We start from the raw sequence: 22,999 nt of genomic DNA on the forward strand, positions 1-22,999 counted from the left end.
GGGTTTTTACTACTGCAAACACTCAGAGAGAGGAGAGTCACCCAAGAGCTGGATCTCAGTCAGAGGTGAGATTGAAAACTATAAACACTTTCAAAATATTCTTGTATTAATCACAGCACTAAAATAAAATATATGTATCTCAGCTTCCCCCAGAACATCAAGATCTGATGGTTCCTGTTTCATGATAGTTGCAGTGACTGCAGTACTGCCCGTCATATTTTTGATCATTGTCTTCTTAGTCCTGCCGTGGTGCTACAGAAACAACAAAGGTTCCTTTTTTTATTATACTAAAATTCAAAACTCTGTTCCCAAACCTTTTGGCCTGTCTCTCCTGCTGTTTGGGGTATATTTTTGGTAGTCAGTATGGGAGACCATTCTAAGCAAGCTTTGGAGTATAATTCATTAATTACCGAAAAGTATTGATAAAAATAATGCTAAATAATCACAGATTATCTGTACTGTAATAATCATCTGTACTGAACACAACTGTGAGTCAAGCCCTCTATCATGTTCACTATTTGTATTAGGCATATACTGTAGGTTGTTAATCATCCATGTGTGTATAAAGGAGATCAGCAGTCTGCATTTTATTTTTTACCTCCCTTTTCATCAAACCATTTAGCTACATAATCATTTTATGTTTCACTAGGTGTAAGATCTTCCTCTAGTGTCAGTCAACAGCAGAATAGAAGTAAGACATCAGAGCAGAACCAGAGTGACGCAGGAAACAACACACTGCTGCCTGGTCAGTCTGGTCAGTCATGAAATATGAAATGAAATGTATATGTATGATAAATGTATATGTATGTGTGTGTGTGTGTGTGTGTGTGTGTGTGTGTGTGTGTGTGTGTGTGTGTGAGAGTGTGTGTATATATATATATATATATATATATATATATATATATATATATATATATTTATATATATTTGATGTATAAAGATATAATAAAGATGTATAAAGGTATAATAAAGATGCCAATTAAACCTTTGTAATTAATATAGTACTAGACACAATTTTGAAATACATAGGACTACACTTTATTGGCTGAATAACTGGCGCGAAGATGACGCACAAGCTCAGTCTGCAGGTAAAAATGGAGGCAGCAAGAGAAAAGGTGAAGACGCTGTTTTTGGTAAAACATGATTTTGACGACTTCATTAATTTTTGTTTTATAGAAAACTCTTTTCAAAAGATTTTCGTTTTGTATAAATTGTATCTTAATTTTGATCAATGTTTTATCAATCAATTGCCCATATTTTATAAATAAGAAGCAAATATAGCAATGTTATAAGACGCCGACACGATCACTTGCATTGCATGTGAACTGGAGGATGCCGAAACTCAGCTTGTGCCCCACCGATTTGAGAAATATAGGCTATATATTACAGAAAGCTGGAAATGTCTACTTTTAAACGAAAATATTAAAACCAAAATAAATGGGCTACTCTCTGATTATGTAATCCATATGAAATGTGCATTTCTCTCTGGCGTGGCGAGTCCTCATCGTCAACTTCATCTTAGCAGCGACACAGAAAACACCAGTTTATTACTACACAATTAAATGTCTCCTTGCATATTTTCGAACCAGCAGGCCAATCTGGGTTGAACGAGACCCCACGGAATGAGCGAGCGGAGCGCAATATATGGAGAAAGGCACTCTCCGCTCACGAGCTCTGATAGGAACAAACCCAAACCTCACTGTCTGCTGAACAGAAACATCAAAATAGACATAGCCAGACTACACTATTTTAGAACAAATTATGAGTTTGTTGATGATTTTTTTTTTATAATTCTTGACAAAATTAGAATATATAAAGGATTTTTTTTGGTTGTTTGTTTTTTATTATTATTATTTTTTGCCTAGTTCCTACGTCTATGGCCCAATGACGCTGCATTAACTACTTTTAAAAAATGCGGGTCAAGAACCGGGTTGGGTACAATATTTTCTTTTTCTTTTTTTGCTGTCCGAGTTGGGGGCGGGTTAGTTGAAAACGTCGGTCGGGTGCGGGTTATTAATACATTGACCTGCGCATCACTGATGTATATATATATTGGAGGTCGACCGATATATCGGGCCGATATTTGTCATGTTTTTATATATCGGCATCGGCCGATATCCGTGTTTAGTAGCGCCGATTTAAAGTCAGGCACGTCGGCGGGCATCCCCGTGTTATTGGTGCGGTGGAAAGTGCTGTTGCTGCATGTGAAGGACCCCAAGCCAAAACAACAGTCCTGAGAGATAAAGGTAGTCAGATAATTTCACTCTGTAAATGGGGTGGAGAAGTTGGCAGATCTTACAAACACTGCAGTGTGATTGATGGCTACTTTACTCCGCCCCGCTCACAGACAGCACCGTGCTCAGAGAGACAGCTGTCCTGGAGCTGCCCAGAATGGTGAATGCCATTTGTTCAGAAGCATGGTTTGATGCAGACAATAGCCAGGTTTCCATCCAACTCATTTGCATTTAGGGATGTCAATATTCGATAATTTCCATGATCGATCGTCGTTTAAATTAACAATCAATTAATGCTGCAGCATTCTGGATTAGTTGTAAAGGTAACTGTAACTGGTTGGAAGACCTGCCAAGAGAGTATTGCAATAGTCCAGCCTGGACAGAACAAAAGCTTGAACAAGGATTTGTTTAGCATGTTCAGAAAGAAAGGGCCTGAATTTCTTGATGTTGAATAAAGAAAATCTGCAGGACCAGACAGTTTTAGTAATGTGGTCTGTTTTTAAAAATAAACATAACTGCTTCAAAATTCATGTTTTCGAAACATCCAAGTATTTACCTCAGACTGTGTTATGTGTCAATTGAAACAGCCCATTATAAAAATCCACAGGAAAATCTTGAGAGATCCCCTTGTTGAATATTTTTTTCCAGGTTTTGACTTCATGGCTGCAGCACTCTATTATTAAAACACACTGCTGGGTTAATTGGGTTATTGTTCTTATTTGCATATTTGCTGTGTCAGTGTAATGTCACGATCGGTGTTATGGAAAACACAGGAGAGAGAACCAATTGCGAGTATGTCTTTAATAAGGGGTAATCCAAAGAGAATACACAGTCCAGGCAGGGTCAAAACCGGTAAATCCAAACATAACATAAACGAGGCAAGGCAAGGCAAGACAAGGCATTGACGGACATGAATTAACGTTTAACACTAAACAAGGACTCCGTGACTAAGACTCAGACAGACCAGGTATAAATACACAAAAGGATGATGGGGAAACAGGAGACAGGTGGGGAACAATCAATTAACTAAACAAGGAGGAAGGTGACCAAATAAGGAGGCAGGAAGTGATAAATGATAAACACTGTGGGAACTGAGGACACCTAGTGGAAACCCAGGGAACACAACCCAGACACTGTGACAGTACCCCCTTACTAAGGAGCGGCTCCCAGACGCTCCAAGACAGACACAAAACAGAGACCAGGAGGGAGGCGGACAGGTGGAGGCTCAGGGGGAGGGACGGAGGGCCAGACTAACAGAAAGGAACAGGGACCGACATTAACACAAAAACAAAAGGAGAAAAAAAAAACAACATGAAGCCCCCCAGGGCGGAGCAGAAGACCACCACACCCTTGTGGTCAAGGCCAGAGTCCTCCAGGGCGGAGCGGAAGACCACCACAACCGTGTAGTCAGGGCAAACGCCCCCCAGGGCGGAACGGAAGACCACCACGTCCGTGTGGTCAGAGCGGAAGCCCCCCAGGGCGGAGCGGAAGACCACCACACCCTTGTGGTCAAGGCCAGAGTCCTCCAGGGTGGAGCGGATGACCACCACGCCCCTGTGGTCGATGCCGGAGTCCAAAAGGGCGGAGCAGCAGACCACCCAGTGACTTGACTTAACTCTGAAAGTTCAACGGTGACTGGCCCTGACTCTGGAGAGGTCACTGGCACCTGACTCGACTCTGGAGAGTTCACTGGCCCCTGACTCGCCTCTGGAGAGTTCACTGGCCCCTGACTCGCCTCTGGAGGGTCAACTGGAACCTGACTCGACTCTGGACTGCCTGTGGAGACTTGAGACGCCTCGGCTTCGGGCACCGCCTCTGGAACGGACTCGGGCACTGCCTCGGTCACGGCCTCGGGAGCGGCCTCGGGAGCGGCCTCGGGCACCGCATCGGGAGCGGCCTCGGACACCGCATCGGGAATGGCCTCCACCTCGGCATCGGGCACCGCCTCGGCCTCCACCTCGGCATCGGGCACCGCCTCGGCCTCCGGAACAGCATCGGGCACCGCCTCGGCCTCCGGAACAGCATCGTGCACCGCCTCGGCCTCCGGAACAGCATCGTGCACCGCCTCGGCCTCCGGAACAGCATCGTGCACCGCCTCGGCCTCCGGAACAGCATCGGGCACCGCCTCGGCCTCCGGAACAGCATCGGGCACCGCCTCGGCCTCCGGAACAGCATCGGGCACCGCCTCGGCATCGTGCACCGCCTCGGCCTCCGGAACAGCATCGTGCACCGCCTCGGCCTCCGGAACAGCATCGTGCACCGCCTCGGCCTCCGGAACAGCATCGGGCACCGCCTCGGCCTCCGGAACAGCATCGGGCACCGCCTCGGCCTCCGGAACAGCATCGGGCACCGCCTCGGCATCGGGCACCGCCTCGGCCTCCGGAACAGCATCGTGCACCGCCTCGGCCTCCGGAACAGCATCGGGCACCGCCTCGGCCTCCGGAACAGCATCGGGCACCGCCTCGGCCTCCGGAACAGCATCGGGCACCGCCTCGGCCTCCGGAACAGCATCGGGCACCGCCTCGGCCTCCGGAACAGTCTCCTCCTCCTCCGCCCTCTATTTTGGCGAGTCGGTGACACCTTGTCTGGAGACTCAGGCGTTGAGTCGGCCATCTTGTGCTGTGGTTGCAAGCTGGCGGCCATCTTGTGCTGTGGCTCTGGGCTGGCGGCCATCTTGTGCTGTGGCTCTGGGCTGGCGGCCATCTTGTGCTGTGGCTCTGGGCTGGCGGCCATCTTGTGCTGTGGCGCTGGCTCAGCAGCCATGACGTCAACCGTCTTGGGAATCTCTAGGATCTTGGACAGCGTAGCGAAATAGTCCAAGAATGAGTCAGCGGCCCTCTTGGGCGTTGGCGCTGAGCTGGCGGCCATCTTGCACCGTGGCGCTGGACTCGTGATCGCCTTGGGTTGTGGTGCTGTGTTGGCGTCCATCCTGCCTCGTGGCGCTGGACTAGCGGCCATCATGGGCAGTGACGCCACTGTGGCGGACGTGCGCTTCCTCTCTCCTCTCCGTCCGCCATGGTGAGACGGTGGCTCTAATCCATCCCACACGAGCCCCGGGTCGAAGGGCGGCCCTGGTTGAGAGCGGTGCTGAGTATCCTCTCGACCACTCCCTCCTCGGCGACCTCCTCTGGTTCCCCGGAAAACCACCAGGCGAGTTCCTTCAAATCCACTCCTCTCCCGCACTGTGGCTGGGGAGGAGACATAAGCCGACATACCGCTGGCTCTTGCAGTGACAGAGTCCTTCTGTCACGATCGGTGTTATGGAAAACACAGGAGAGAGAACCAATTGCGAGTATGTCTTTAATAAGGGGTAATCCAAAGAGACTACACAGTCGAGGCAGGGTCAAAACCGGTAAATCCAAACATAACATAAACGAGGCAAGGCAAGGCAAGGCAAGGCAAGGCAAGGCAAGGCAAGGCAAGGCAAGGCAAGGCAAGGCAAGGCAAGGCAAGGCAAGGCAAGGCAAGGCAAGGCAAGGCAAGGCAAGGCAAGGCAAGGCAAGGCATTGACGGACATGAATTAACGTTTAACACTAAACAAGGACTCCGTGACTAAGACTCAGACAGACCAGGTATAAATACACAAAAGGATGATGGGGAAACAGGAGACAGGTGGGGAACAATCAATTAACTAAACAAGGAGGAAGGTGACCAAATAAGGAGACAGGAAGTGATAAATGATAAACACTGTGGGAACTGAGGACACCTAGTGGAAACCCAGGGAACACAACCCAGACACTGTGACATGTAATTGATTGGATGAACGCAGCAAACAACATATCTACATAGCTCTGCTGCTGTCTAAAAACCCATATCTTATTCTTTTTCTCTCTTTTTCATCATAGACAGTGTAAGTGGACCTACTGAACTCACCTATGCTGAAATTGAACTCATATATACAAAGAAACAGAGGCAAAAGAAAGAAAACAAAGGTATGCCCAAATAAAAGTTTGTCCGTTTATGATAATAATAGTATCTCCTTTGTTTTTAATTTCTACCATAAATTTCAATAGCAATAAAAATAATATATATATATATAAATATATATATATATATATATATATATATATATATATATATATATATATATATATATATATATATATATATATATATACACAATATATTGATACAATATGATATGTTTAGAAATTTCATAATTTCTAGTTAAAACTTTAGGATAGGGATCAGTTCTCACTAATAATTAAAGGGTTAGTTCACCCAATAATCAAAATTATGTAATTAATAACTCACCCTCGTGTCGTTCCAAACCACTGAGACCTCCATTTATCTTCGGAACACAGTTTAAGATATTTTAGATTTAGTCCGATAGCTCTCAGTCCCTCCATTGAAACTGTGTACACGGTCTACTGTCCATGTCCAGAAAGGTAAGAAAGACATCATCAAAGAAGTCCATGTGACATCAGAGGGTCTGTTAGATTATTTTGAAGCCTCGAAAATACATTTTGGCCCAAAAATAGCAAAAACTAAAACTTTAGTCAGCATTGTCTTCTCTTCTGTGTCTGTTGTGAGAGAGTTCTAAACAAAGCAGTTTGTGATATCCGGTTCGCGAACGAATCATTCCATGTAACCAGATCTTTTTGAACTAGTTCACCAAATCGAACTGAATCGTTTGAAACGGTTCGTGTCTCCAATATGCATTAATCCACAAATTACTTAAGCTGTTCACTTTTTTAATGTGGCTGACACTCCCTCTGAGTTCAAACAAACCAATATCCCAGAGTTATTCATTTACTCAAACAGTACACTGACTGAACTGCTGTGAAGAGAGAACTGAAGATGAACACCGAACCAAGCCAGATAATGACTCGTAATGACCAAAATGTATTTTCGATGCTTCAAATATTCTAACTGACCCTCTGATGTCACATGGACTACTTTGATGATGTTTTTCAGACCTTTCTGGACATGGACAGTATACTGTTCACACAGCTTCAATGGAGGGACTGAGAGCTCTCGGACTAAATTTAAAATATCTTAAACTTTGTTCCGAAGATAAACGGAGGTCTCACTGGTTTGGAACGACATGAGGGTGAGTTATTAATTACATAATTTTGATTATTGGGTGAACTAACCCTTTAAAATGTTGGCTGTTTATAAGTACTTATAAAACACATATTTTACATTATTATACTGTACATCCCTAATTCTACGCAATACCTAAATTTAACAACTACTGTTAATAAGCAGCAAATTAGGAGTATGAGGAAAATGTAGTACTTAATGGTTTGTTAAAAGCAATAATTGAACCTTAAAATAAAATATGATCCATTTCTATATTTTCAGGTTCTGGATCTAATGATGTGACATATGCTCAAATAAATACATATCAAGAGAAGAAACTTTAAATCTCAGGACACTGATGGGTTTTGGTTGAGAAGGGTTGGAGAATGACCAGGATCATCAATGCTTCTTTGTGATACTAAGCACTTGGTGGCAATAGATTTATCAATAGGCTACTTATTACTAATGATGCAATCCTACCTGTGCTTCAGAGACTTTGCATGCTAATCTTTGAAAAGCAATGAGCTGATTATACATTGAAAAAAAAATAGGAAAGATGTATCATCATTTAGTTCTGTACAGTGTGTATTCTTATAGTACTCCAAAAAGTCCATAAAAACAGGTTCCAAGTACTGTTAACTCTTTCCTTTAGTTTTAAAAGATATTCCCATAAATGTAATGGAAAATCTCCTTGCAGATTTGCATAAATTAAAGGCTTTAGTTAAAACATTATTGTAGTTCACAAAAGGGATAAATGCAGAGAGAAGTTTTTAGTTTGCTGACTTGTATTTTCTGCAGTGCACAGTGGCTTTTTCGTATGTTTGTTTATAGTTTTGAGAAATCCTAATGTTGGTGACATTTGGCTAATATAATGGATTTTAGAGTGTAAGCAATAAAGAAAAATGTAATAAGGTTTGAGATTTATGAAAAACCTTTAACCCCAAGAATGAGCAACAGTAATATTTACTCTTAATAGGCCTTTTATTGTGTTTAGTGTTAGTTACATTCTCATTTAGCATGAAACATGAATAAAACAAGATCTAAAGACTACTGATATTAGCTTCTTTTTCTTCATTCTGAGGTTTATATTGCATCATGGCACCAGTAATGCCTTAATGCAGTTTTTTTTTCTTTTTAAAATACTCTTCCTCTTTCACCCAAAGTCTCTTGGTTCTATATCTACTCGTGTCAGATGCATCCTACTTTTTTTTTTCTGATAAAAAAAACAATTATAGTCAGTCTTTTTGTTCTTCTTTTTTCTTTTTTCTTCTTATCTGACTGTGCCACTATTCAAATTACATTTCATCCATCCATCCATCCATGTCAACAAAACCTTTGCATGTGTAACCCTCCCCAGGCCTTACATGTAATGGGGAAGGTGTAAAAGAAGGGCAACAACCACAGTGTGTTTCCTTGCAAGCACAAACAAATGTATTAAACACGAATGTTAATAAGAAGTGACAAAGAAACGAAAAGAACAAAAAGGTTTAACCCACTACAGACCATAGGGTTCCCCAATCCCATACAATGGCAATTCCACTGCAAAGATTACACTCAATCACAGCACAAAACCAATAACAGTACAAGTGTAATAGAAAACCAACACGCACTTGACTCAAAGTGTAATGTAAAAAGTGTAGTGTAACTTTTAAAAGTCATATCTTACAACCCAACATTAAGCCACCAATATATTAGATAAAAGTAAACGGCAATCATGCATCATCTGCAAAAAAAAAAAAAAAAAAACATGATTGCCCCCTTTAAAATATTAGAATTAAAAACAGAATTAAAAACACTTAACACAATAAAAAAGCAAATTTCACGTACTCCAATATTCAATTAAAATCAGTACCTGTGTTAATAAACCTACTCAATCTCTGAGGCATCCACCAGTATATATCCTTTAAGCATACTATAAAACAAACAAACAAACACACGTTAAAATGGACCGCACTAACCATAACCATGAGTCACAACCCTTACTTCCACAATTTACTTTACTAATGTTCACAAGGCAACGACTAGTTTCATTATCACAAAGCGTTGAAACATACCACACAGCTTCTCCTACTTAAATTAATTTGAATTTGAATTTTATTGAAAGGATAGCCCCTTGAGATGTAACATCTCATTTTCAAGGGGGTCCTAAACACATAGCCGGGTATTTAGAGAAACGAATATTTCCCCCGCTCCGTTTTCAAAAATAACATCGTGCACACAACATCGTTTTCAAAAAAGTTGTCGTTTACATCAACCCGCATAAATACGCCGTCGAGCGCCATCATAACTATGCCAAACCTATGGGCGGCAGTGTAGGGAGAAGGATAAAGCCATGCAAGCCAATCAGAATCCTCAAAATCGAGCAACTTCCTGCTGACCTTTGTGCACTCCTTCGCCTCTGCTCCTCGATATAATACAGCAGTTGTGTTTGCAAATGCAAACAGACCAAAAGCGTTTGCACAAACGTAAAAATGAGTACCACCTTAACAGCATCCATGATCAAACAGTAACGTTACCCAAACAAACTCTAAACATAGGGCGCTCACATGACGTTAAGCATTTTCTGGCGCATAATGTGACGTTTGAGAACCTAAAACCCCGTTTCTCCCAGTTGACACGGCAACACATAACCGGCGTTTTCAGAAATCTCCACTTTGGCCGGAGTTTTTAGAAATAATCGTTTTCAGGGATAAAAACTGCGTTTTCGTGTAAATTACAGGCCAAAACGCAAAATTTGTTACAAGATTATCAGCAATACAAAACATGTTCTTTAAGACATGAAGGTACATTTTCATTTCTTTAATCTGTCATGGTGTTCCTAAAGATATGACTGTAGGTTTCAAGAAGTCTTGAGGCTTTAACACAGCCTGTGTCTTTAACCGTCTGTCATCATTCAGTCATTATGGAGCTCAGTCAACTTCTTCTTGTGCTCTGAGAGTATTATTTTATCTGGATGCATTTCAGTGGATGTTCATTACTGTTTTTTATGCTACTGTCAGGGTTTCAAATCAAGTTCTAGTTCATGTTATATGAGTGGAAGATGAGCATGATAGAGAGCAAGTGTGCATTGCTGCTTATGAAAGTGAAATATACTCTGTTGTGCTGTATGTCATTATGTTTTTGTCGGTCAGTTTTGTGCTTTGTAATGGTGTTTGTCTATTTATTTATTTAGTTTAGATATCATCTCTGTTGGTCTTGAACTTGCTCCTTCTGTCCAGACTTTGATGGTCCTGTTTACTAGCCTGGATAATTTTAGAAGTGGCCTTTATGCTGGGAAGAGCAGCACACAGAGGTGGTCAAATAGTCCCAGGTGGGGCCGGGAGATGGTTTTATGTGAGTCACTGACATTTGTGTAAAATAAATCCAGCATATTGTCTCCTCTGATGTCAAAGTTGACACGTTGGTGAAACTTTGGTGCAAAAGTTTTCAAGTTCACATGGTGCTCACTGATGGTGTTGTGAAGCTAGCGCAGTGGCTGGGAGGGATATACACTGCTATTATGCTATAATTGCGGGAATTTCACCACCAAAAACTCTATCTGTGGAGAGCAGAAGATAGCGATTGCCTCAGTATTAACACACCAGTCATTGTTTATATAAACACAGTGACCACCACCTCACCCCTTACCAGAGGTCTCAGTGATCCTGTCCGAACAGAACGATGTTCACCCCAGTAGCTGAATGGCTGTGCTGTGTCGGGCATGTTGCTCTGCAGCCATGTATCCGTAAAGATAAACACACAGCAGTTTTTTTTCTTTTGTATCTGGGAGGTCATTCGGAGTCTGAGATTGTACATTTTGTTAACCAGAGACTGATATTAGCCAGTAGTATTGAAGTAAAAGCTGGTCAGATTAGTATCAGACTACTGTAGTTGTTTGAGAAAATGGTTTCTTTTGAAATAATTTTTTTGTTGTTGTACTAGTAATATGTTCAATTTTTTTATTTTTTTTTTTTCATTGCAGAAAATTAAAATAAAATTATAATTTGCATATGTCAGAGGTGCACAAGGTAGTACTGCCACTTTTTTTCTCACTTCAAGCATGTATTTTCTTTGTTTAGTTCCTTTTTCCAGTTTTGCTTAGGTTTCCAGTTCTTTCAGAGGTTAAGTACCACCTGTTCCTTGTTCAGTTCCTCGTTCTCTCTCAGTAGTTAAATCTGAGTTTTAGTTCCCTGTTCTGTCCATTCTCTTTCATGGTACATTCACATGGGGTTAGTATTATCTAGGGACCTCATGTGATTTATAAACCAGGGAAGAGACAGGAGGGATCTGGAGCAGGAGGAGTCCAGCAGGACCCAGGCCACAGCCATAACGACTCAAGGTGGAGCCAACAGTGTGAGGAGACATGGAAGAGGAATGGCCACCAACTCCAGGGGGCTGAACTACGGCAGCGGAGTAGGTGGAGGAGGAGCCCAAGGCAGAGAGGGAAAGCCTAAGAGCCAGGTTGACGGGGAGGATATGGAGGTCCTGGGCAGAACTGATGGCTCTGGTGACCGAGCCAAAGGCAGAGAGGGAACGCCTAAGAGCCAGGTTGACGGGGAGGATATGGAGGTCCTGGGCAGAACTGATGGCTCTGGTGACCGATGCGGAGATGAGGATCTGGAAGGCCACAGTGGAGGCAGAGTGACAGAGGAATGAGGTGGAGCTGAGGGGATGAAGGAGCCTCACAGAGCCAGAGGGATGGAGGGATGAGGCAAAGCCAGAGGAGTGGAGTCCTGAGGTGTAGGATGGTCAACGCCAGACGAAGGTGGAGCCGGAGGGACGAGGGAGCCAGGCAGAGCTTGTGTACTACCGAGTCACCACGGAGAAGAGGGAGCTAGGAGCCATGGTGGAGCCGACGGGTCAACAGGCTGAGGCGGAGTCCAGGCCTCGGAGGCAAGAGGCCAAGGTGAGGGAGACTCCAACTACAGCGGCACTGGAGAATGGCAGTCCTGCAGAGCTCATACCGCAGTGATGGTGGGCTGATGGCAAGCAGAGGGGCTGCCACATGACAGCGGTGGAGGAAGCATAAAATACCAGTGGCTGGGATAGATTTTAAATATAAATTATACTTTAAAAGATGCAATATAATCCTGTTTACATTAAAAAAGCCTGTTCCTGAGCTGGTTTAAGTTTATGGACCTGTTGCTATGACAATAAATCCAGGATAAGCTTAGAAAAACAAAATAATCCAAGATCATGCCAAATCGTCAATAATCAAGTCTAGCTATCTAGCGACATATGAAGAACGGGCCCCAGGGACCTATACCATGATGATATCTGAACAAATTCAATTCAATTCAATTCAAGTTTATTTGTATAGCGCTTTTTACAATACAAATCGTTACAAAGCAACTTTACAGAAAATTATGTTTCTACAATATTTAGTAGTAGCTAGTAGTTTGTGCACGTTTGACAGGATTTTAGAAAAATAAAAATAATAATAATAATAATACAAGACGTAGTCAGCTAGATGATGAACTATCAATATTATTAATTAATAGTAATTATAGGATGCAGTCACACATGTAGCAATAATTGTTAGTTCTGTTTGTTGATTCAAGGTTAGCATCATCTGGGGTCCTCTGAGGGTCAGCATCATCTCTTCTCAGGTGTTCTGGATCCAGACTGGAGCTTGTGTAAATCCTAGTTACCACGGGATGTAAATCCCGTGGCAAAACATAGAAACAAAATAGAGACATCATTAGCATAGCTGCTGATCCAACAAAGTAAAATTAGTTTAACCCAAGCTAAAGAATAAAAATGCAGATGCAACTACACTCACAATTTAAGAGATACATTATTCGAATGCTTGGCGAAAGAGATGCGTTTTTAATCTAGATTTAAACAGAGAGAGTGTGTCTGAACCCCGAACATTATCAGGAAGGCTATTCCAGAGTTTGGGAGCCAAATGTGAAAAAGCTCTACCTCCTTTAGTGGACTTTGCTATCCTAGGAACTACCAAAAGTCCAGCGTTTTGTGACCTTAGGGTGCGTGATGGGTTGTAGCGTGGTAGAAGGCTAGTTAGGTACGCAGGAGCCACATGCAGTCATTTTTAAAATAGTGTTATCTATTGATAGTACAGCTCATTTATATTACATGATCTATATACAATACTATTAATTTAAACTAAATGATTTATAATAACTGTTAAACTAAAATTGCTTGTGTGTAATTAATTAATAATAATATGAATCATATAATAATTATATAAATCATATAAAATAACTCTAATTGTCATTAAAGCCAGAGATTTTTTGTCGGTTAAATTTTTTTTTATTATATATATATATATATATATATATATATATATATATATATATATATATATATATATATATATTTTTTTTTTTTTTTTTTTTTTTTTGTATGAGTGATCTTAAATTTGGAGCAGGAGAAACTGGGGGAGTGACTTTTTGTGTCAGACATGTGTCACTTCGCTCACAGCTGATTGGTCCAACTTCAGTTTGTGATCTTTAACCCAGAAAGTAACCTGCCCCGGAGCAAGTTTAGAGTGTAAGTTACTATGGCAATGAACGCCGCTAAAAGCCAAGCCACATTCATGATACCAAAAACCCAGGATTGGTGCTGGCTAGCCAGCTAATCCGGCTTCATGGAACAGGCCCTAGGTCACTGAAACCAAACCTTTTTGAAAACTTCTGGCAGGGTGAAGATTTTCAGAAACTTTGGTTGCAGTGTTGTCGTGTAGCTGATGAAACCAAAGATTTTGTTTTGTGACGGCGGAGTGCGCGCTATTATCTCCTTTGTTTGATGTCAGATTGTGCGCTTCTATCTCCTTTGTTTACACGAAGCGAGTCTATGATTGCCCAACATGGCTTTACGGTTAGGGTTATATCAACAATTGTTGGTTTGGCTCTTGACAGTGCTTCATAGCGTGTTTTTGCATTTTCATGTGTTTTTCTTTATTTCTTTATTTCTTTTTTAAAAAAGGAGGAAAGATTTGGTTTATAAAAATCCTAGTGTACAGGTGGACTAGGCCTAAAAGTGTTTATTTACTCTTTTGCCTTATGGACCATATATAAACATCCGCATTTTCCTATAACACGCCTACGTTTTGAAATGCATTACCTGTGTTTATTAGGAAAGCTGTTTCCCTGAATTGTTTTAAGAAACTTCTTAAGATGTACCTATTTACTAAAGCTTTTAATTTATGACTATTACTATTATTTTATTTATGATATTGTAATTTTGTTTGACTCGGTTTTTTGTTTGTACATGTTGTAGCACTTTAAATATTAAGAAAGGCGCATTACAAATAAAATGTATTATTATAATTATTATTATGTCATTCAGGTTTTGCAGGTCAACTTTTAAAGACTTTCTACTCTTCACACATGATTACAGTAAGTGTGCAGATAAAAGGTTTAAACAACTCTTGACATGCATCTCTTGTACAGCCAGTTCACACATGCTTATTTTTACACATCCTGTTTTTCTGACTGCTGTGTGATAATGTTGCATACTAGAGTTCACATGGTAAGAATTGTGGGCTGTGGTTATTTAATAATGGTTTTTGAATGCTACTGAAGATGAACGTATGGTGTCAAATACTGCATATGTGTGAAAAGAGTTGTGAAAAATAATGATAGATTTAGTTATGGTTTTGTGTATTGCAATAATAGAAATTAGACAGTGGGAATAAATGTAACATTTTATTGTATATTAAAATCATCAAATCCCTGAACATTGGGATTTGAAATGAGTATGCAGTCAACAGACATATTGACTGCACTAAATTAACCCTTGTGCACAATTTTAGAGGTTCGAAAATGTCAGAATTTTTTTTTATTTATTTTATTCATTTCATTTTTCTTTACATATTGAATACCAAAAATATAAAACAAATCAGTATGTTCTTAACATATTCAAAAAATCATGTTTATCAACTTAAGGATGGATTTACTACATAAAATATATCAAATTAAATTAATATTAAATTAAATGAATTAAACTGAACCAATATCAACAAATGACGTAATGCTTACTTTCATATCTCACTATGACACTGCACTTTTTCTAGTTATACAAACACACATGCCATCTTACGTCTAGGTTGTTAATTGTAGGGAAAATTATGTCACAAGACTTAACAGGGTTAAAAAAAAAGCTAGGACAGTTTGTTTCCTAGCAGAAGACTTTTGAACCATCTGGGTTTATTTTGTCATATATGGCTGATTACATTATTCTTTATTATTCTTATTTATTTTTAATTTATAGTTTTGTTTATGTAGTCTTTTAACCTGGATCTGATAAAATGTTTTGGATTAAATGTATGGCTAAAATCTGTGAGAAGTCATTAGGCTTTTTAGTAATGGTCCCTTTAAAGGCTGGGCAACTTCGGTCCAGGAGGGTCGTTGTTCAACAGTTAAGACTAGATGACATACACTAAAAACTACTGGGCATGTGCACATCAGTATAGCATAATTTTGCATGATTGTAAAGGGTAGGTTTAGGGTTGGGGTAGATGTAAAGGTTTATCAAACACAATATCGAAGGTATAAAATTCTATTTATTGTCCGCTTCCGTTTTTGCTGTATCTTTATAGCCACAACCCTGTTCAGCAGGTACTGACATAAAAAGACATTGTGACATTGTGTTGCATTGTGCTTTTGCTATTTTGGTATCTTTGTTCTTCAGAGCTTACCTCACAAATGTCAGTGCCTAGTAAACTGTGCAAGTAAATGTTGCAAATGACAATAAAAGGCAGACCAATACGTGGGTTACTTTTCAGAACTCTTTACACCGTTTTCCTTACCAACTTTCAGTTCTGCACAACAGTACACTTCACATTCAAAATGTACTAAGACTACCAAAACACTTTATACTCTGTAACACTAGCACAGCTAGTCAGCCAACAAGTTCACTTTGGCACTGATAAAACAATAAAAATACTTTTATAAACATGGTAATATGTCAATATACGAGGAGAAAAAAATATTTTTTATTCATTATTAGTAAGTTTTATTTGCTTTACTCTAGTAAAAGGAGTTTTCTTTCTTTATTGAATGTCTAATTGATGTGCATAAGTTTGTCATGAGATATTTGAGACCTAACAGGAAATCTAAGTGCAAGACAAGTGTTGAAAGAAAAAAAAAAATTAAATAAAATTATGACAGCTTTTTAGATGTCCTGGCTTCTTAGAAACGCACCTGAAGGGTAAAATTAGGCTCCTTAAATGGACATATATGTTGAATATGCATTATGATTGGATGAGATCAAAGCATCCGGATTTGATGAAGGCATAATGTTGAGTTGGGGTGTTGCCTCTTTGTCACACTCTGCAATCTGTATCCCTGCTCACCTTTCTTGAAAGAAAATAAATCTTCAAAATACTTTTGTCTCGTACCGTTATTGAAATAGAAAATTGCCACAAGAATACGGTCTTGCAAATTGATGGTTTATCTGGGTTTTTAGTGTGTCTATATAGGTTTCAGGAAGTCTTGAGGCTTTAAAACTCTGTGTCTTCAACTGTCTGTCATTATTCATTCAGTATGGCGCTCAGTCAACTTCCTCTTGTGCTCTGTGAGTATTTTCCTCTGGATATGTACAGTATGTAATTGTTATTATATTAAAAAAAATCTTAAGTGATTTATTTTTTGTGGATGTTTTTTTTATGCTGCTCAGAGTTTCAAAGATGAGCTTAAGAATAAGTGTGCAGTTAGTGCTGTTTGTGAAATGTAGTCGGTGTTGTAGATCAGTGTGTTTTAGCTTCAAATTAAAAAAACTCTTAAAAATTGTTTAATGAGACACATGCATATATGCATAAGATATAACATTATGAATTATTCTTTATAATCAGCTCAATCATATTTAACAAAACCAGATCATGCGCTCAAGTTTGTTTGATAAACAAAGAAATAATAATCTTTATATAGTAATAAATATCTTTTATAATATGGCTAATCTAAAATGCACATTATCAGCTCCATTGTAACACTCCATTGTAACACAATGATTATTTTACTTCACTTTTTAGTGCTGATTTCAAACATTAATTTCGGACACACTGAAGGTGAGTAAATTTCATCATATTCACATTATGAGTGTACACCAATCTGAGAGGATTTTTCTTTTTTTTATTGAATTATTATAAAAATAAATAATTGCCTATTTTTTTTATGAGTAAAGGGCATGGTGAAAATAAAGGTACATCACTGTGTTTGTGAACATCATGACACCTGCAGTTTACTGAGTTTTTAAGTTTCACAACACGTTTGCAATTAATCTTTGTTGCATTCTTATTATTTTAAAATATTTGTAGAAATGCTGATAGTTGAGATTGCTGGGATGTATACTTAGTTTTAATAAATAGAATGTTAACTATTCTTCACATTAACTACTGTTATTGTGAAGAAAAAAGCATAATAGAATTTTATTGGTTGTTTTTTGATACTGTACTATAAGTGATGTAACCTGTAACCTGTAAAATGTCAAAATTAAGTCTAACTGGAACATTACATTAGCTTAGCTGAATTAAGCTTACCGTGGTCTTGTATTATTTATCTTATTCATTTATGGCCTAATTCACTTTTATGGTATATTCATATGGGGGTCGGTGCCTTGCTCAATGGTCTCCTCTCAGTTATGGTATTGAGGGTGGAAAAGAGCACTGGTATTAACTTCTGACAGTACTTACCAGACATTAGAATCGAACCCACACCCTACAGGTTACAAGTCTGGCTCTCTAACCATTAGGTCACAAATTATATTTTTGTGTGTGTGTGTTTGTGAACTCATTTTTCCTTTGCCTCACAGGTACAAAAGATTGTAGGTTTGAACCCTACCAAGGATGGTCTTTGCACCTTTTGTAGTCCTTTAACTCCATGCATTATACTCCTGAGTCTGAATGAATGTTGACCTAACTTGTCCATGTAATTGCTTCTAGCAGCTGTATTTCTTACATTGTTTGTGAAATCAAGATGCGCTAATGATAGTGAGAGGATGAGACCTTTTGAAAAACTTTAACAACTCATGCTGCTTATGATTTTATACTGACAGATTTTTCCAAACCAACTGTGACTGTTGAGCCACAGAGTTCAGTGTTCACTGGAGACTCGGTTACTCTGAGATGTGAACTGGGTCAAACTTTGGTTGGTTGGGAGTTTCTCTGGATAAAAGACTCAAGAAGTGAATTGACTGAAGCTTCAACTAAAAAAATCGATTCAGTGAAAGTCTCTGATGGAGGAGAGTACAGGTGCAGAGCACGAAGAGTGGGACAATACACAAATTACAGTGAACCAGTAACTGTGACTATATATGGCAAGTATTTTTCCTTTTCTCTGAGTTCAACATTTGTCACATGCCTCAACAAGTAAAGTCATCACATACTGATATCTTTGCAAATCATTAGCTAATGATTCATTAAAGCAGACAGCACCGTACAGCCTTACATCTGATTAAGCTCAACAGAGACTAGAACTGTTCTTGACTAATATAAATAGTATGCATAATGCTAAAGTACTCTAACTGAAAAAGAAAATTAAAATAATATTCTCTTTGCACTTCATCTGTGGGCTTCCACTCGCATACACAAAGTATCAAAAGGGGATTGACAGTCCTAATGCCAGCAGTTGATATTGCTGAAATTCAAAATACATGGAACTGTTTGACTAGCCTAAATTTTGTCAACATCAGTAACAAAATCAGAATGCAGATTTCGGTGCCTAATTTCAGTGCCACTTAAATGCAATCTGTGTGTAATTTAGTGATAAAGCCTATTTGATCATGTCAGATTGCACATCATTACAACACTTACCATATTATGACATATACAGTATACTGTATATCGCACACCCCAGCCTCAAATTGAGTTGAAAATGAAATCATCCGCAGTTGTGTGCGCACTTGTTTGCACGTGAGCAAAGGTGTTTTAAGGAGTCTAACTTGCAGATTCCAGACCACTGATTTATCAAACCTGTTTGCTTGCAGTTAGTGTTCTTCTGACTATTTCATAGTTAGTAACGAATATGCTTTGGGGAAATGTATAAATGAGTAAAAGTATAAAGAATAAATTTTAAAAGTATACATTTTTATTTGGAAATGTAGTGGAGTAAAAGTAAAAATTGGCTGATATATAAAAACGTATGTAAAGTACAGATATTCCCAAAAAATGCTTGTACATAATAACCAAGATCGTGAAATAAATGTATTAGCCTTAGAGTAAGGCAAGTACAGCTGGGGAAATGAGATCATCCGAGAAGAATGTGAATGCTATGTATATTTATTTTACATTTTTTAAATGTTCTCCTATCATGTTGTTGTTGCTGTTTTTGTTGTTTTTATTCATTTTATTTAACCAGTTAACTGTTCATACAGTACATTTTTGTCATTATACAGAAAGACCAAAAGCCAAAGTGACCATTAAACCTACTCAACATGTATTCAGAAGAGAAACGGTCACTCTCAGATGTGACACATATTCGGAAGGAGTCACTAGCTGGCAGTACAGCTGGTATAAAGATGATTCAAACAGTGTTTTCAGTGAACTACAGGAACACACATTCAGTTCTGTTACTGAGTCTGACGCAGGTAAATACTCCTGTTATGGAGCAGAGAGAGGAGGATTACGCAGATCACAAAACAGTGATGCTGTTACTCTGACAGTATCAGGTGAGTTTGAACATATCTTAATATACACACTCATTTGACATGTTAGTAACAAGCTATTTCTCAATTCCAGAACTCAGAGCAGTTTTAAGTGTTTCTCCACAAAAGTGGTTGACTGAAGGAGATCCAGTGACTCTGATCTGTGAGGTTAACAACTTTTCTACAGACTGGACATTTACCTGGTACACTGTAACCATTTCATCTGGTGAGACGAATGTGCTTCATTTGTTAATATTATTAATACTTGATGTCAAAAATGTTATTTAATGTGTATTACAACAGTATTACATTGGGTTCATGAAGTGTCATTTAAGTGCTACAAGTCTTCAAAAGCAAACAAACAAAAGGTCAAGGGGGAAATTATCAAACAAGTTTCCTAAACGAGTATTCCCATCCTAAATGCATATAGTTAGCCAACAATACTGTGTCTCACTGGTCTGCACAAATGGATCAATATTTTGATAGAATCAGTATAATTTATTTTTCTGAAAAATCAACCTATTAATGGCTTGCATATAGTGATCTCTGCATATTATACTGGGTTAGGAGACCATATTTTAAGCTTATATTTAAAGGGATCAGGAAGATGTGTTTATGGTGATATTCTCACTTCATGCAGACTACAGCAGTCATCATTATCAGATGCTCTCAGACAGCAGCAGAGGAGCTGGAGGAAACTACACTGTCAGTTCTGCTGCTCTAAAACACACAGGAGTTTATGTGTGCAGAGCAGAGAGAATAAAACCAGCTTATTATAAAACCATCAGCAACACACAGCCAGTATGGGTCACTGGTGAGTTCAAACAGAATTTAAAATATTGTATCAGATTTGGTAAAGAAAGATTTCATGCACAAATCTGAAACATTTTAGCTGTAACTTCTTTCTCAGGTTGTTCTCCTCGAGTGTCTCTGATCATCAGTCCCAGCAGAACTCAACACTTCACATCTGTCTCTCTCTCTCTGAGCTGTGAGGACCAGAGTAACTCTGATAGATGGAGAGTAAGAAGATACACAGAGAGTTGGGGGCTGCAAGATTGTTCATCATCAGTGTGGGGATCACAAACAGGATCTACATGTACAATCAGATCCACCATCACATCAGACACTGGACTGTACTGGTGTCAGTCTCAATCTGGGGAGAACAGTCATCCTGTTAATATCACTGTACACTGTGAGTCTCCGTTTCTGTATTTATTCACTTTACTGGCAGTGTACAATCAATTCATGAAGCACAATCAAGAAATATTAGATCAGGGGTCTTCAACTATTTTGAATCCAAGGACCCACTGCTACAGGTCCATCAGGTCCATACAGGTTCATCTCAATAAATTAGAATGCCATGGAAGTTCATTTATTAATTGCTCCAAAACTTCCTGGTGAATGGGTGCAGTGAATTTGGTTTTCAAAAAACACAATGGAGCAACACCAGCAGACTGTGGAAACTTTACACTGGACTTCAAGAAACTTGGGCTATGAGCTTCTCCACCCATCCTCCAGACTCTAGGACCTTGGTTTCCAAATGAAATGCAAAACTTGCTCTCATCTGAAAAGAGGACTTTGGACCACTTAAGGGCAACAGTCCAGTTCTTCTCCTTAGCCCAGGTAAGACGCCTCTGACGTTGTCTGTGGTTGACAACTCTTTACAAGAGTTACAAATTCCTCAACATGTCTATTTGTGGTGGCTCTCAATGCCTTGACCCTAGCCTCAGTCCATTCCTTGTGAAGTTCACTCAAATTCTTGAATCAATTTTGCTTGACAATCCTTCATAAGGCTGTGGTTCACTCAGTTGGTTGTGCATCTTTTCCTTCCACACTTTTTCCTTCCACTTAACTTTCTGTTAACATGCTTGGATACAGCACTCTGTGAACAGCCAGCTTCTTTGGCAAGTAATATTTGTGGCTTACCCTCCTTGTGAAGGGTGTCAATGATTGTCTTCTGGACAACTGTCAGATCAGATCAATCCCCATGATTGTGTAGCATAGTGAATCCAAACTTGGAGACCATTTTGAAGGCTCAGGAAACCTTTGCAGGTGTTTTGAGTTGATTAGCTGATTGGCATGTCACCATTATTCTAATTTGTTGAGATGGTGGGTGTTTGTTAATTGTGAGCCAAAATCATCACAATTTGAAGAACCTTAAGACTTAAACTACTTCTGTCTGTTTTCATTGAATTTATTTAATACACACATTTCATATTTTCAGTTGAATTACTGAAATACATGAACTCTTCCATGACATTCTAATTTGAGATGCACCTGTGTGTGTGTTTGTTATACATGTATATGTATATGTATATGTATATGTATATGTATATGTATATGTATATGTATGTGTGTTCGTTTGTTTGCTTTTCTAGTTTTTGTGATTCTGGAGAGTCCTGTTCATCCTGTCACTGAAGGAGATACTCTGACTCTACGCTGTTTATATCAACATTCAACTCCACCAAATCTCAGAGCTGATTTCTATAAAGATGGATCACTCATCCAGAATCAAACTACAGAGATGATCATCTCTACTGTCTCAAAGTCACATGAGGGTTTCTACTACTGCAAACACTCAGAGAGAGGAGAGTCACTCAAGAGCTGGATCTCAGTCAGAGGAGTCTCAAATGAATGCTGCTGTATATGTGAGCTGATTTATTTCTTATGCTCTCGTTCAGATATAGCACATGATAAAGTGCTTGTGTGTCTGTTTTTCAGTGTCTCCTTCAGAATCTCAGATCTCTGTCCTCCACACACTCAGTTCTGTTCTGGCAGTTTGTCCATATCTGCTAGTGACAGTCGTGCTGATTTTCAAATGCTACAGAATGAGAGGTGAAACATCTGACTGATTTATTAGATGATAATTATTATATTTCAATAATCATTATATTTAAGCCATCAAATGAGTCAGTATTATCATATCATATTATGTGGCTATCATCTTTGGCTTACTTACTGAGGGTTTGTTCTATGTACAGTAAAGTACATAGAAAAATTAAAAAAAAAAAAAAAAAACCTACCTATGCGTTCTATACTAGACTGACTGAGACTTGTCATGGCACTTGTATACTGTTGTTGTTCTCTTGTTGACCTGACTGCTTCTATTGTTCTCATTTGTAAGTCGCTTTGGATAAAAGCGTCTGCTAAATGATTAA

At 39.3% G+C, this 22,999-nt stretch overlaps 1 protein-coding gene across 1 annotated transcript in view; it reads left to right on the plus strand.

Moving 5' to 3' along the window:
* Positions 1–22,637, plus strand: part of LOC132149741 (Fc receptor-like protein 5) — a 51,518-nt gene extending 28,881 nt beyond the window's left edge. The window contains exons 8-13 of the mRNA XM_059559147.1: positions 19,593–19,865; positions 19,936–20,067; positions 20,482–20,655; positions 20,752–21,033; positions 22,220–22,455; positions 22,563–22,637. Of these exons, the coding sequence (XP_059415130.1) occupies positions 19,593–19,865; positions 19,936–20,067; positions 20,482–20,655; positions 20,752–21,033; positions 22,220–22,455; positions 22,563–22,637 (1,172 nt within the window). The remainder of the gene's footprint in view (positions 1–19,592; positions 19,866–19,935; positions 20,068–20,481; positions 20,656–20,751; positions 21,034–22,219; positions 22,456–22,562) is intronic.
* Positions 22,638–22,999: the final 362 nt, after the last annotated feature.

This window comes from Carassius carassius, chromosome 9, assembly GCF_963082965.1.
Source record: "Carassius carassius chromosome 9, fCarCar2.1, whole genome shotgun sequence".
Classification (NCBI taxonomy): domain Eukaryota; kingdom Metazoa; phylum Chordata; class Actinopteri; order Cypriniformes; family Cyprinidae; genus Carassius; species Carassius carassius.